We start from the raw sequence: 12,715 nt of genomic DNA on the forward strand, positions 1-12,715 counted from the left end.
AAATCAAGTAAGTGTTTCAGCATCTTTCTTAATATTGATAACGAAAATCTGGGTTAAATAGAAAACTTGATATTTGGGTATGTGATTAGGGTTTCGATTTCAAAGGGATGGAATTTGGGGGAACGAAGATGGCGAAGGTATTTTGATTTCAAGTTTATGATTTTGGATAAAAGGAAAATGGTTATGGCCCACCCAGGAAGTTTGTCAGTCGTTTGCCTTCACGAACTTTGCAACCAAACTTCAGCCTTACAACGGTAGTTATCACTTATCACAGGTCTGATTGCTTGCCATGTAGATTCAGACCTCGGGGATTGTTGCCGAACATACCTAAACCATTTTAAATATCACACCTCCATCTTAAATATAGTCAAATCCTTAGTAAGTAAAATAATATAAAAAAATAAAAAAAAAAAGTTACAAAGAAGACAAAAAGCCTAGACCATTTTAAATATATCACCCCTCCATCTTCTTCACCATCACCACTGCGCCACACACACACACTCTCTCTCTAAAAACCCAACTCAATTCTCCAACAAAAATGGTGGGTTTTTAATTATTATTATTTTATTAATTTTAATTTCCTTACTTACCCATTTCAATTCATAAAAATTTATTTATGATTTTGGGTTTTGTTGATTTACAGGTGCAATCATCGTCTTCTCCGAACATACCTACGTGGCTTGAAACCTTGTTGTCGGAGAAATTCTACGACTCCTGCGAAATTCATCACGATGTTAGAAAGAACGAGAAGAACATCTTTTGTCTGGATTGTTGTGTGGCTCTTTGTCCTCACTGTGTCACGCCTCACAGTTCTCATCGTCTTCTACAGGTTTGTAATTAATTAACCTAATTGTATGCAATTTGAATTATTATTCATGTTGGTTATTTTATGTTTGGTTTTGTAGATAAGGAGGTATGTGTACCATGATGTTATTAGGGTTGGTGATGCTGAGAAATTGATGGACTGTTCTTATGTTCAAGTGAGTAGTTTTTAAATTTAATTTAATTTTGTGTTTCTGTTACATCATCACCTTTTTGAATTCTTTTATTTGATTATTTTTATGTGTCTAGTCTAATATTTGAATTGTTTACAGTCTTACATCACAAACAGTGCAAAAGTTGTGTTTTTGAATCCAAGAGAGCAAACAAGAGCTTGTAGAAACACAGGCAATACCTGCATCAGCTGTCATAGAGGTCTTCAAGATCCATATCTCTTCTGCTCTATCTTTTGCAAGGTTTCTCTTTCTCTCTCTTAATATTCATACCTACGTATGTGTGTATTTTGTGACATTAGCCAAAGTTTGGGCTCAAAAACAACCAATTACCAGTAGTTTCGGTTTTTTGAGTTTTTGAAGTTAAGCTTCGGTTTTTGGTTAGGTTTTGTTTTTTCTGTTTTGCGTTTGTGTTTGTAATTTTGGTTAGAAAATAAAGATTAGCACAAAATAATGAATTTTGGTAAATATTTTTGTTCTTGGTTGATAATTAATTAATTATTATATATTTTAACTACAATATTTAAATTACAGTGTATATTAATCTATTATAAATTACATCAAATTTTGAAATGAAAATCAATTAGTTTAGGTTTTTTCGGTTTTAACTACAAGCAAAATTGAAACCCAAAAATCGGTTTTTACAAAAGCCTAAAACAAAACCATTGATTTTATGTTTCGGATCGGTTGTTTGAGTTTTTACGGTTTTAATTACAAGTAAAGCCAAACCAAAAGTCGGTTTTACAAAAACGCAAAACCAAACCGTTTCGGTTTTACAATTTAATTTATGGTACAATATTTGGTTGTAACAGATTAACCATATCTTAACAAGCGAAGGAATGATGTCTAAATACCTGTACGACTGTGAGGTGCTAACTTTACCCGAACCCGGTTTCGATGACGGTTTAATGACACCGGAGTCAGTTCTCGACCCGTTCGTTACACTCTGGACTTCGTCCGGTTCAAGCACCACCGGCGCCGGAGACTGCCGGACGATGATTTCCACGGCCACTACGGAGATTGTGAAGAAAAAAAGAAGCTCGAAGTCCGGTGTTCGTCCGGTGGGTTCGCCGTCGCCGGAGTTGATGGTGAACCGGAGGAAGGGTTTGCCACGGCGGTCTCCGTTTCAGTGACGTGGCAGTTTGACTTTTTAATCTGACGGTTGGGATGAGTTGATGGATGATGAGTTGTGAGTAATCTGGAAGTGACACGTGGAGGGATAGGTGTTCTAGAGAGGTCTTTATATAATGATTGATATTATAGATTAGTGTCTGGAAGTTTTGTATATTACACGGACACCCCTTTAACTTTTGGACTTTGTTATCGCGTTTAGACATTTAGTTCGTTGGTTATGTGTATGACGGTATGTAATATTCGGTGGATGTATCGTCTATAGATGGTTTAGTTAGGGATGAATCGATGATCATGATTAAGTTGGTTTTGACGAACATTTTGAAAGTGAATCATTAACTAAGGTTTTAAGAAAATACAACCTGAATCATCCCATTATCAAACTTTAATGGTTTAGTGTTCACTATTTGAAAGATTTAGATACCAATGATTTTAAAATGTACTTTTGTATTAAATTCTAAAACATGCTAAGGATCATTCATGAATATAATATATTTTAAAATTAATGAGTGTTAGATGGTCGGTTCGAGTCTTTCTGCTAAGATTGACGTGGAACAGTGTTCCTATCTATTCTATCCACTCATCTTGATCTCCATTCATCCCAATTGTGACCCATTTGTTGATTTGTAACAGGCTAAGTATCATCATAATGGAAGGAACATCGACCCTTCATGGGTATTCTTTAAAATTTTGATCGTGTTTTGAGACGACTCCGTGAGCCTCACTAAGATACCAACATGAATACATGATAATAAGTCACTTTTCTTAGAGCTTCATGCAAGTTCGTTTATATTAGAGAATTTTAGTAAATAAAAATCCATGTTTAAGGTTTAGGACTTTAGGTATCTAAAATTATGACGATTAGTTTTTGGATAATAGTGTTGACAATAGATTACATTTGAGATAAAGCTTGATATTCATAATCCCGTATCCGGCTATATAATTGGATTTGTGAGTTTCTTTGAGCCGAGAATTATAATTTATAATCATACTGGCTATATATCATCCATCGGAATTTTAGTTACTCAAAACTCAAATTCATGTTCATCTTGAAAACCAACTGGACTTATTAGATGGTGACAAATTAAGTATTCAATTTAAAGTTTTATCTAATCTTACTCGTATACCCATTAATATTAAATCATGATGTGCTTTATTAAGCCATGAAATAACTAAATCTTGAGCATTTTTAGAAGACCATATTGTGCACAAAACCTACAAACGTCATTTAAGGTTATGTAGCATTAATCATAAAATTTACGGAAATTGCATTTCTTGTACCAGGTAATTTTGGTGTGATTAATGACATTACTACTAGTTTTGGTAATTTATGGCAGCTAGTGACTTGGAGGGTTGACATTTAATTGTATGGATTTGGTGGGTGTAAATTGTAAAAATAGAATTGATAAGAGGCCCCACATGTTCTCGTGTTAGCTGTAAAAATATCTATCAAGTCGGTGTCTTCCAATATTCGGACCACCTAGTTTTTTTAATCTTGTTTGGAATATTTTCTAACTCTTGTTAATTATCTTTAGTTGTGAGACCATACAAGTTAAAACTCTTTTTAACTATACGGATGGTCAGGTGGTAAGATTATATTACGGTTTTGATTCCAAATACTTAAAACTTACACTCTTTAATGTCTCATGTAATGATGGTTTTGCAATCTTTTGTCTTCCACGAATCTCTTTAAGGCTATGTGTAGTGGAGGGGGTACAAACTGAGACGTTTTGTGTCATGTGGCGCCCAGTTAGTAAAGAGTGAGTTTTTGTTTTTGGGGTGTAATGGTGTAGGGGCTACAAATAGTAATATATATATATATATATATATATATATATATATATATATATATATATATATGTAGTGAAAAGATCCAATACGAAAATGCTTAACGTACAAATACGTACGTGAATCCCATTTTTCGCGAATTGATCCATGAAATTACATCCAAACATCTCGGAATCGTCAATACATATCCAATTAATCATTGCTTCACCGAAAAAAACAATTTTGGATGGTTAATCGATCAATTTTTCACTTTTTTCATAAAGACGGGATTTGAGCGTTTAACGAGCGTTTAATGAGCGTTTAAGGTTTTGTGAGCGTTTTCCGAGCGTTTTAGGTTTTTGCCTTTGAGCGTCTCGCGTACGTTAATGTACGTTAAGCATTTTCGTAGCGTAACCGCACCCTATATATGTATATATATATCACATACATACACACACACACACATATATATATATATATATATATATATATATATATATCTCTTACACACACACACATATAATAATAATAATAATAATATAAACAAACAAAACACACAAACATGTTGGGCGAGAAGAACACATTGCCCGCGCCCCATTTCGCCTGAATATCGTCCAGAGGGCGGTGTTTGTGCCCCTTCTCGCCCAAACCCAAACCCCACTGCACATTAGTCTAACAAGCACTTTTTTTATCCTTTAAACTTTAAATTTCTAAACAATTATTGACGGATGTATGTTTTTTTATATGGATTTTGGTGGAGGATATGGGGAACTTAACCAAAAATTATGGAGGAGTGGTTGGAATTTTCCGGTACAAATAATACTTATTTTTCTTGTGTGGAGGTCAGCTGCCCCCATACTTTCCCCATACTTTGTATGTACATAAGTTGGTTGTGGCTCAATGGTAGAGCATTTACTTTACAAGTGAGAGGTAGGGGATCAAACCTCACTACCACCAACTTATATGGGAGATATGAGGGATGACCCTTGCTTGCCAGGGTTCGAGTCCTGATCTCACCCGGTTTTACCGGCTCCTCGCTGTCGTGTCGTTTGGCGGGCGTGGGGGTCGGGTTTTATCCGGTGAATCCCTTAACAGGTGGACCGCTAGGGGCTCCGTCCGTCCGGACTAGTGGCCGGCTCGGGCTACCTTTAGCCAATGGGGGCCGCTTACGAGGTACCCGACGTTACTTAGTTGGCCGTTCAAAAAAAAAATACTTTGTATGTACAACTTGAAGGCATGTAAGGTGTTTGGAAGCTCAAATTCGGATTTAGAACGATATCTTGTATTTTTGTTCTTGGCAATAGGATTAGTAACTTTGTCGATCATTAAAGGACTATATAATGTTACTACAAATAAATTTGTTTTAGAGATAATATTATATATGAACACGTTGATTTGTTGATCCAAGCACAAAATTTGAATTAAGAAATTGAAGAAACACTAGGTGACCCCGAGTAGATTATGGATAATCTGGGGGTTAAGTAATGTTTCCCACGAGGGTTAGGTCCGGCAGAGATGGTTATTCTGATGACCTGCAAAACAGACACCGTGAGCTCGTCACTGAGAATGGGGGGGTTCCTCCTTGTGAGCACCCTCCGGCGTGAGAATCAGACTAGATTGCTCTGAATATAAGTGTATATAAAGAGAGATTGCTAGAGAAGATAAGATACAAGATAATGATACCGTTCCAAGGTGTTGGAGTATTTATAGCCGAAGGTAGGTTTCCAAGCAGGTACAGCCAGCTGTATAATATTCCTTTTCCACCAACTGTGGGCTACGCACGTGCCATGCTGGTAGTTGGTGGGTAGGCAGCGGCTGATAGTGACATGGCCGGCAGTGTACTGTTCCTTTTCCACCAACTGCAGGCTATGTACGTGCCACGCAAGGGTTGGTGAGTAGGCAGCGGCTGATAGTGACATTTTGTACTAGAGCGTGCTCCTCGTACTGTTGTCGGTGAGCTGTCACCCTTTGATTGGTTCATGGGCCGCTCTGGTCAGATCTTGTCTATTTTGTCCATACCTTGGCAGGTATAGTACAAAAGACCTTCCAGAAGCGTACGGACTGGCTCATTTGGGCGGGAGTGTTCCCGCCTTGCTCATTCCTTCAGGTGACTACTGAATTATTGAGTTAGTGCCTTATGCGTGTAGCCTTGCTGTTAGTGCGGATAGCCTTCCCTGATGGCTTGTACTCGCAGCTGCGGGAATAGGCGGGGTACTTCACCATTGGGAGGCTTTTCCTGCGGGAACAGCTGGCGTACTGCGCGTAAGGTCTTCATCTCTGAGCATGGTTGGTCCTGCGGAACCAGTTGGTCCTTGCGCAGACATCCCTCTTCAAGGTGAGTCTTGCGGGTCCAACTGGGCTCTGCTGGGACCTACCTCTTCAAGTCCCCCCCAGTCCAATGTTCTTCTCATGAATTGTTAATAAGTGAGGTGAACTATTGGACTTAAGCAAGGGGTTTTGAAAAGGGTTTTTAGTTTTAAGGTTTTCCGTGGGGATTCTTCCCGCGGTTTTCCTAATGTCACTCGCAGAAATTCCCGACTTTTCTGCCTGATCTTTGGTTGTGATGCGGGTAGGTGTTTAACCCCTTCGCACATCGGGAGCGTTGAGTTTCACTTGCATAGATTCTTCACGAGATTTTGGTAGTTTCGGACATAGTGATCAGTTATGTTAAACCACCAATTTCGCCTTGAAGTTTCAAACAAGGTAGTTCTCAACGTTCCCGCTATGCGGAGGTGCTATTTCTCTTTCCGCAAGCACGGTCCAGAAGATCCTTCTTGGTTTCAATTCCCTGCAAGTGCAAGTATGTGAAGGGTTTCGGCTTGACACTGTACCCGCACTCGTCTTATAGTTTCTTTACTTCCAAGGTATTCTTGGCTTCAATTCCCTGCAGGTGCTAGGTATGTGAAGGGTTTCGCCTTGACACTATACCCGCACTTGTCTTACGGTTTCTTGGATACCAAGGTATTCTTGGCTTCAATTCCCTGCAGGTGCTAGGTATGTGAAGGGTTTCGCCTTGACACTGTACCCGCACTTGTCTTACGGTTTCTTGGATACCAAGGTAAGGGGGTATATTCCCTCTTATTTTTGAATCTTTGAATCTTTTTGAATTTCTTTGAAATTCGAAGAGTTGGTGAAAGGATAAGAACAGTCCAAACAGTTGAAGGGACGTTAGCGTCCGACGGTTTCTTCTGACAGTTTCAGGACGTGCAGGAAGTTATGACGACGTGACAGTATGTGGTCATTCCAGACGCTTTTTCAGGCGCGTGGGCGCGAGTTTTCGGGCGCGTGGGTGCGGATTTTACGGCGCGCGTCCTGTCAACAGCTGTTGCCAGCTTGCTTTTTCCACGTGTCATAGTTTCATTGCACCAGCGCTTTTCTCTCTCCTCCGCATTAAATTCATCGCATTCATTGCGATGAGTATATAAAGGGGGAGAGGGTTCATCTTAATCCACACTTTCACTTCTCTCTTCTTTCTTCTAAACGATTTCCGGCGAATACTCTAAGCTTTGTCGAGCATTCTCCTGAAATCGTTCCTTCTTTACTTCTAAAACATGTCTTCTGCCCACGATCTTGAAGCTACCGCCGAAGAGCCTGACGTGTACGTCGAGAACCCGACGTCTACATCTGATAAAGACGATAAGAGCACTGCTGGCGAATGCCAGTGTGCTCTTCCCATCGAGCTTTACCAGTATATCATCAGGAAGTTCATGCTCGAGCCATTCGAGCCTGAGTTTCCTGAGCCTCACCAGACCGTGTATGATGCCCCCAAGGGCAAAATAGGGGTATATGCCGCCTTCTTTGTGTATGGGAATCTCAGGTTCCCATTGACGAAGTTTGTATACCGTGTCTTGAAGAGACACGGTGTACACCTGACGGAGGTACACCCAATGGCGATCGCCAAGATCCGCCATTTTGAATGGGTGTGCCTCATTCTTGGCGTGGAGCCCCATGTTGACCGCCTGATGACCTTCTACTCCTGGAGGTGCATCCAAGGCTGGTACACCCTGGTCACCCGGATCAAGGGTTTGAAGATCTGCGCTACCGAGCGCAGTCTTCGGTCTTGGAAGCGGGAGTTCTTTTACATCTCTGCCCGTGTCGTCCCTATTGCGATGACATTCAAGAACGGGAGAGCACTCCCCAGCCTTCACGCCTCCAACTACCAGGAGGCGGAATGGTTTGCCAAGATTTCCCGGATCCAGTCTCCGGTTTTCCGCTTTGCGGAGTCCGCGATGGTGATGCTCGGTATGAGTCGGGTGTGGAAGGATGCCGGGGCGGAGGCGCCACAGATTCCCATCGTCCTTGAATACGGTTTGAACTTTATCCCTTACGGTATGCTCCGTCTTCTTTGTTGATTTAGGGTTTTATTCTAACTCTTTTTATTTCAGAGGGGAATGACTTGCAGTCGCTCTTGCATCCGCGGGAAGCTGATGGTCCCGCTCGGCTGGGTACTCGTGCTCTTGACGAGAACGAGTTGACCATCCTCGAACAGACGGCCTACCCGCCAGGCCACGAGATACTGAGCGCCACGCGGCCAGGTAAAAGACTATTTAACCCTCGCCCTCTCAATGCTCAAACCTATGCTAGAATTCCTCTAATCTTGTCATCTTCTGATGAGGAATCCGCAGATGGTCCTTTCCTTGCGCGGAAGAAGAAGGCTGTCGGCGGGAAGGGTAAAGCGAAGGTTGCCTCCACTGCCGATCAGGGGAACCGGTCTGAGTCGGAGACCGAGAGTGAAGAAGCGGCGGGGAACCCAGGTGGTGTTGAGACCACTGCTCCGGAGGTTGAAACGGCTGTCACCTCCGAGCAGCCCAGGACGACGACGGTGACCGGTACGAAGAGACCGGCTCCATCGGGTTCGTCCCCGCCTGTTCGCACCTTCAAGCTCAAAAGGACCCGTAAGTGTACATAACTTTAACTTCATATCTTTCCGCTATTATACTTATATATCTTGTCTTTGTGCAGGCGTGGATGCTACGGCATTCCAGAGTGGAGCGGGTGGGAGCAGCTCTGGACCCATGAAGGTAGGTTTGGTCAACCTACCCGAGGCGATGACCCAGGCGGCTACGCCTGCTTGCAGTACTGGTTCAGTTGCTCATCCCGTTGAGCCAACTGTTCCAGCTGTAACATTATCCCCGCCGGCTGTCAGTTCCATTTTCACAGAATCCATCACTGAGCCGGCGGTGATTTCTCTTGCGGGTTCTTCCGCAGCCGCGGCCACGGTTGTGAGTTCACCTCCAGTGAGTTCACCTCCGTTGGTTTCCACCGCGGCAGCCTCCACCATGCCTCCTCCGGCGCCTGCGACTACGGCCAGTCCTTCAGGTACGTTTGGGGTTGGGGCGTCTAGCCAATCCTTGCCTCCTTCCCGTCTCCTTGACCTTTTGGATGGATATCCCTTAGGTTCAGGTGATGGGTTTGGTGGCTATCGGCCTGTTGTCGACCCTACAGGTGCGTAGGGTTATTTTGGCCTATATCCCTTTCATCATTTCTCTCTCTTAACTGTTTTTGTTTTATTGCAGTTCGTGATTCCAACGAGGTGTACGCTCCTCGGTGGAATATCCGCCGGGGAACGACCCTCCGGACTGCTGAGGAGTGCGTCGAATGGGCGCGTCACGCCGCCCCAAGCGGTGCGCTGGGGGAGGCCATGGCCAGCTACCAGGAAGGTAGGCTGTCCAACGAGCTCCGAATCCTCCTCGCCCGGATGCAGCCGCGCGTCGAGCTACTTTGTCGTGAAAACGACAAGTTAAAGACGGCGCGTAGCCTTGAAGTGGCTCACGCGCGGGCTATCCGGGAGGAGAATGCGAAGCTTGCCGCCGTTGCTGCGGAAAAGGAGAAGGCCTTCAAGGCCCTCGAGACTGAAGTTCAGGCCCGGCTCGAGGCCCGTTCCAAGGCTGCCCAAGCTGTTAACGAACAGCTTCGGCTGGCCAAGGAAACTGCACGGAACGCAACCGAGAGGGCCACCAAGGCTGAAGCTGTTGCTGAGCCTCAACGCATCGAGAATGAGGAACTTAAAGCCAAATTAGAGAGGCTCTAGCAGGCTCATGATGCCTTGGCCATGGAAGATGCCAAGAAGCTCAAAGAGATCTTGGACTAGAGGGGGGTGCTTGACCACACTGAGCGTAAGCTAAATGGCGTCGAAGAGGCTGCAGCCAAAGATGTGTTGCTTGCCAACCTTACAAAGAACGAAGCCGAACGCGCCCGTAATGAAGCTCAAGCTGCCCTCCAGGAGGCTCTGGTTACCAAGGAATGGCTTCTTCGAGAAGCGTTGTCACAGGTATGCGCAGTTTCACAATTTCTTTACGCTTTTCCTTACACTTAGAAGAGTTTTTGATATACTTCTGTTTTATAGGTTGTGCATCGGGTCTTCACGAACACATCATATGACGATGCGATGAGCGCAGCCCTCAACGCTTCTCATGAGGATGGGGAAAAGGCTGGCTTCCTGCTTGGTCTAGGGTTTGTTGAACAAGGCATCCCGCCTTCCAACTTCCCTCTTTACGATGTGGATACTGAAGCTGCTTATGACCAAGCAGTGAATCAGTATGCTGCCTTCCCGCATCCGGTGGTGGAGTGTGAACGAGATTAGTGCTGCTTATGATGGGCTAACTCTTCTCAAGGCTTTCCTTGAACCGCCACGCTCTACTGATGGTGCGGGTCCAAGTGGGAGTAGTCCTGAAGCTTGATCCTTTAGATCCCTTTCTACCGTTAGAGTAGATTTTCATTTTTGTATAGATTTATATTCTTGTACGCGGGTATGTGCCCAGCAATTCTTGTAATATTTGAATTTTGATGGAATATAAATCTTTTGTTAATGCCTTGCCTTGTAAACCTTATATGTTTTGCTCATGCATATTCTAGTTTAACTTGGCAATTTCCTAAGTACTTTGGATAAGTTAACCTTTCCACGTGGTAGATAATAGGTTAAAGTTCTGCTTCCTCTTTCGTGATTGTGCGGGTAAGACCGTCACTTTCACTTAGTGGGATGGCTAAACTTTACCTATATCTGACCTGCGTGGAGGTTTTCCTCATCTTTTCCTTAGAAATTTTCTAAGTGTTTTGAATAAGTTAACCTTTCGACGCGCGATTGTTAATAGGTTAATGTTCAGTTTCCTCTATCATGATTGTGCGGGTAGGACCGTCACTTGCATTTAGTAGGATGACCAAACTTCACCTATAACTGACCTGCGTGAAGGTTTTCCTTATCTTTCCCTTAGAAATTTTTACCGTTTTATGTGTTTATGCGGGTTTTGCCGCCTTCCACACGCAACGACTTACTTCTTCCCATATTTATGCGGTGAATACCGGCACATCAGAGTGGAAAGTTCATAAGTATAAAGGTAAGGCTATCAACACAATGTGATAAAGGAGAATCATTTCCATTAGAAGTGGCTCTAGGCCTTTTCTTTACAAGTTTGGAATTGATCTACATGTAACATTTGCGTAATTGAGCTCCATTCCATGTTCTTGGGATGGGAGTGCCATCGAGCCTTTCAAGCCGGTATGCGCCCTTTCCCAAAACTTCTTTGATAATGTATGGTCCTTCCCAGACCGGGACCAGCTTTCCTGGGCGCTCTTGGTTTGAAGCCTCGTTGTTACGCAATATGTAGTCTCCTACATTGAAGTTGCAGAGTTTTACCCGCGTGTTGTAGTACTTTTGCATTTGTCGCTTGTAGTTCTCTTCACGCACTGCGGCTAAGTCTCTGCGTTCTTCGGTTAGCATAAGGTCTAACCGTCTTTCCGCATCATTGTCTTCTGGCTGAATCAAGACCCTTGGTGAGGGTAAACCAATTTTGACCGGGACCATGGCTTCAGTGCCATAAGTGAGGCTGAACGGGGTTTCTCCCGTACTGGCCTTTTTCAGCGTTCTGTTTGCCCAAAGGACGTGTGGGACTTCGTCCACCCGGCCGGATCTGTGTTCCAAGAGTCTTTTCTTTATGCCGTCGACGATGCTTTTATTTGCTCTTTCCACCTCACCATTACCCTGCGGGTGGCCACTGAGGTAAAGGTGTGGGTGATTTGAAGTTCTTCCAGCCACTCTTGTAGCTTCTTGTCATCAAAGTTGGTGCCGTTGTCGCTCACCAAAGTCTGTGGAAGTCCAAAACGACAAATAATAAATTCCCAAATAAATTTTTTGAAATGTTTTGCGGTTGTTTGGGCTAAGGGTTTTGCTTCTATCCACTTGGTGAAGTAGTCGATGGCTACCACTAGGAATTGAACGTTTCCTGCTGCTGTGGGAAATGGGCCTGTCACATCGATGGCCCACTTCTGGAATGGCCATGAAGAGGTGACTGGAACAAGTTCATTCTTCGGGCGATGCGTGTTGGGTGCGCAGAGCTGGCAAGACCTACATTTTCTGATGTATGCCAGCGCATCCGTATGCATCCCCGGCCAAAAGTATCCCGCATTGTTAAGCTTAGCTACAACAGCGCGTGGACCTGCGTGTACTCCACAGATGCCCTCGTGTACTTCCTTTCGGAGGTAGTCAGCATCTTGGTTGTCCACGCATTTTAGGAGTGGGCCAAGAAAGTTACGTCTATAAAGGACGTCATCGATGAGTTGATAATTCAGTGCTTTACAACGTATTTTTCTTGCCTGTGTTTTTGACTCTGGTAGTATACCCGCCGCAAGGTAATTTATTATTGGTGTCATCCATGTTTCTGTGCCGGTTTGGATGACACAGATTTCCTTGTGCGGGACTGATGGTGCTCCAAGGAGTTCAATGCGGATATCCTTTCCCAAGTGGGTGAAGGCTAACGATGCAAGCTTGCTTAACGCATCCGCAGATTTGTTTTCGCTACGCTTGACGTGTATGACTTTACAATCGTTAA

The 12,715-nt window shown here is 43.6% G+C and overlaps 1 protein-coding gene across 1 annotated transcript; it reads left to right on the forward strand.

Annotated features, from left to right (window-relative positions):
- Positions 1-500: 500 nt before the first annotated feature.
- LOC143632002 (protein RGF1 INDUCIBLE TRANSCRIPTION FACTOR 1-like) lies at positions 501-2,319 on the forward strand. Its single transcript, XM_077100605.1, has 5 exons — positions 501-541; positions 644-829; positions 906-980; positions 1,095-1,235; positions 1,805-2,319. Exons 1-5 carry the CDS (start codon positions 539-541, stop codon positions 2,123-2,125), a joined length of 726 nt encoding a protein of 241 aa, XP_076956720.1. The 5' UTR covers positions 501-538; the 3' UTR covers positions 2,126-2,319.
- The last annotated feature ends 10,396 nt before the right edge of the window (positions 2,320-12,715 follow it).

Source organism: Bidens hawaiensis, unplaced genomic scaffold (assembly GCF_021521415.1).
Source record: "Bidens hawaiensis isolate Kalapana, Puna unplaced genomic scaffold, B.hawaiensis_p1.1 tig00006359_1, whole genome shotgun sequence".
In the NCBI taxonomy this organism is placed as follows: domain Eukaryota; kingdom Viridiplantae; phylum Streptophyta; class Magnoliopsida; order Asterales; family Asteraceae; genus Bidens; species Bidens hawaiensis.

What these genes read in the sequence shown, in the direction of transcription:
- LOC143632002 (XM_077100605.1), top strand. An exon ending in GTTCTCATCGTCTTCTACAG is followed by an intron (nt 830 to 905) that starts GTTTGTAATTAA and finishes TTGGTTTTGTAG; the next exon opens with ATAAGGAGGTATGTGTACCA. An exon ending in TCTGCTCTATCTTTTGCAAG is followed by an intron (nt 1,236 to 1,804) that starts GTTTCTCTTTCT and finishes TGGTTGTAACAG; the next exon opens with ATTAACCATATCTTAACAAG.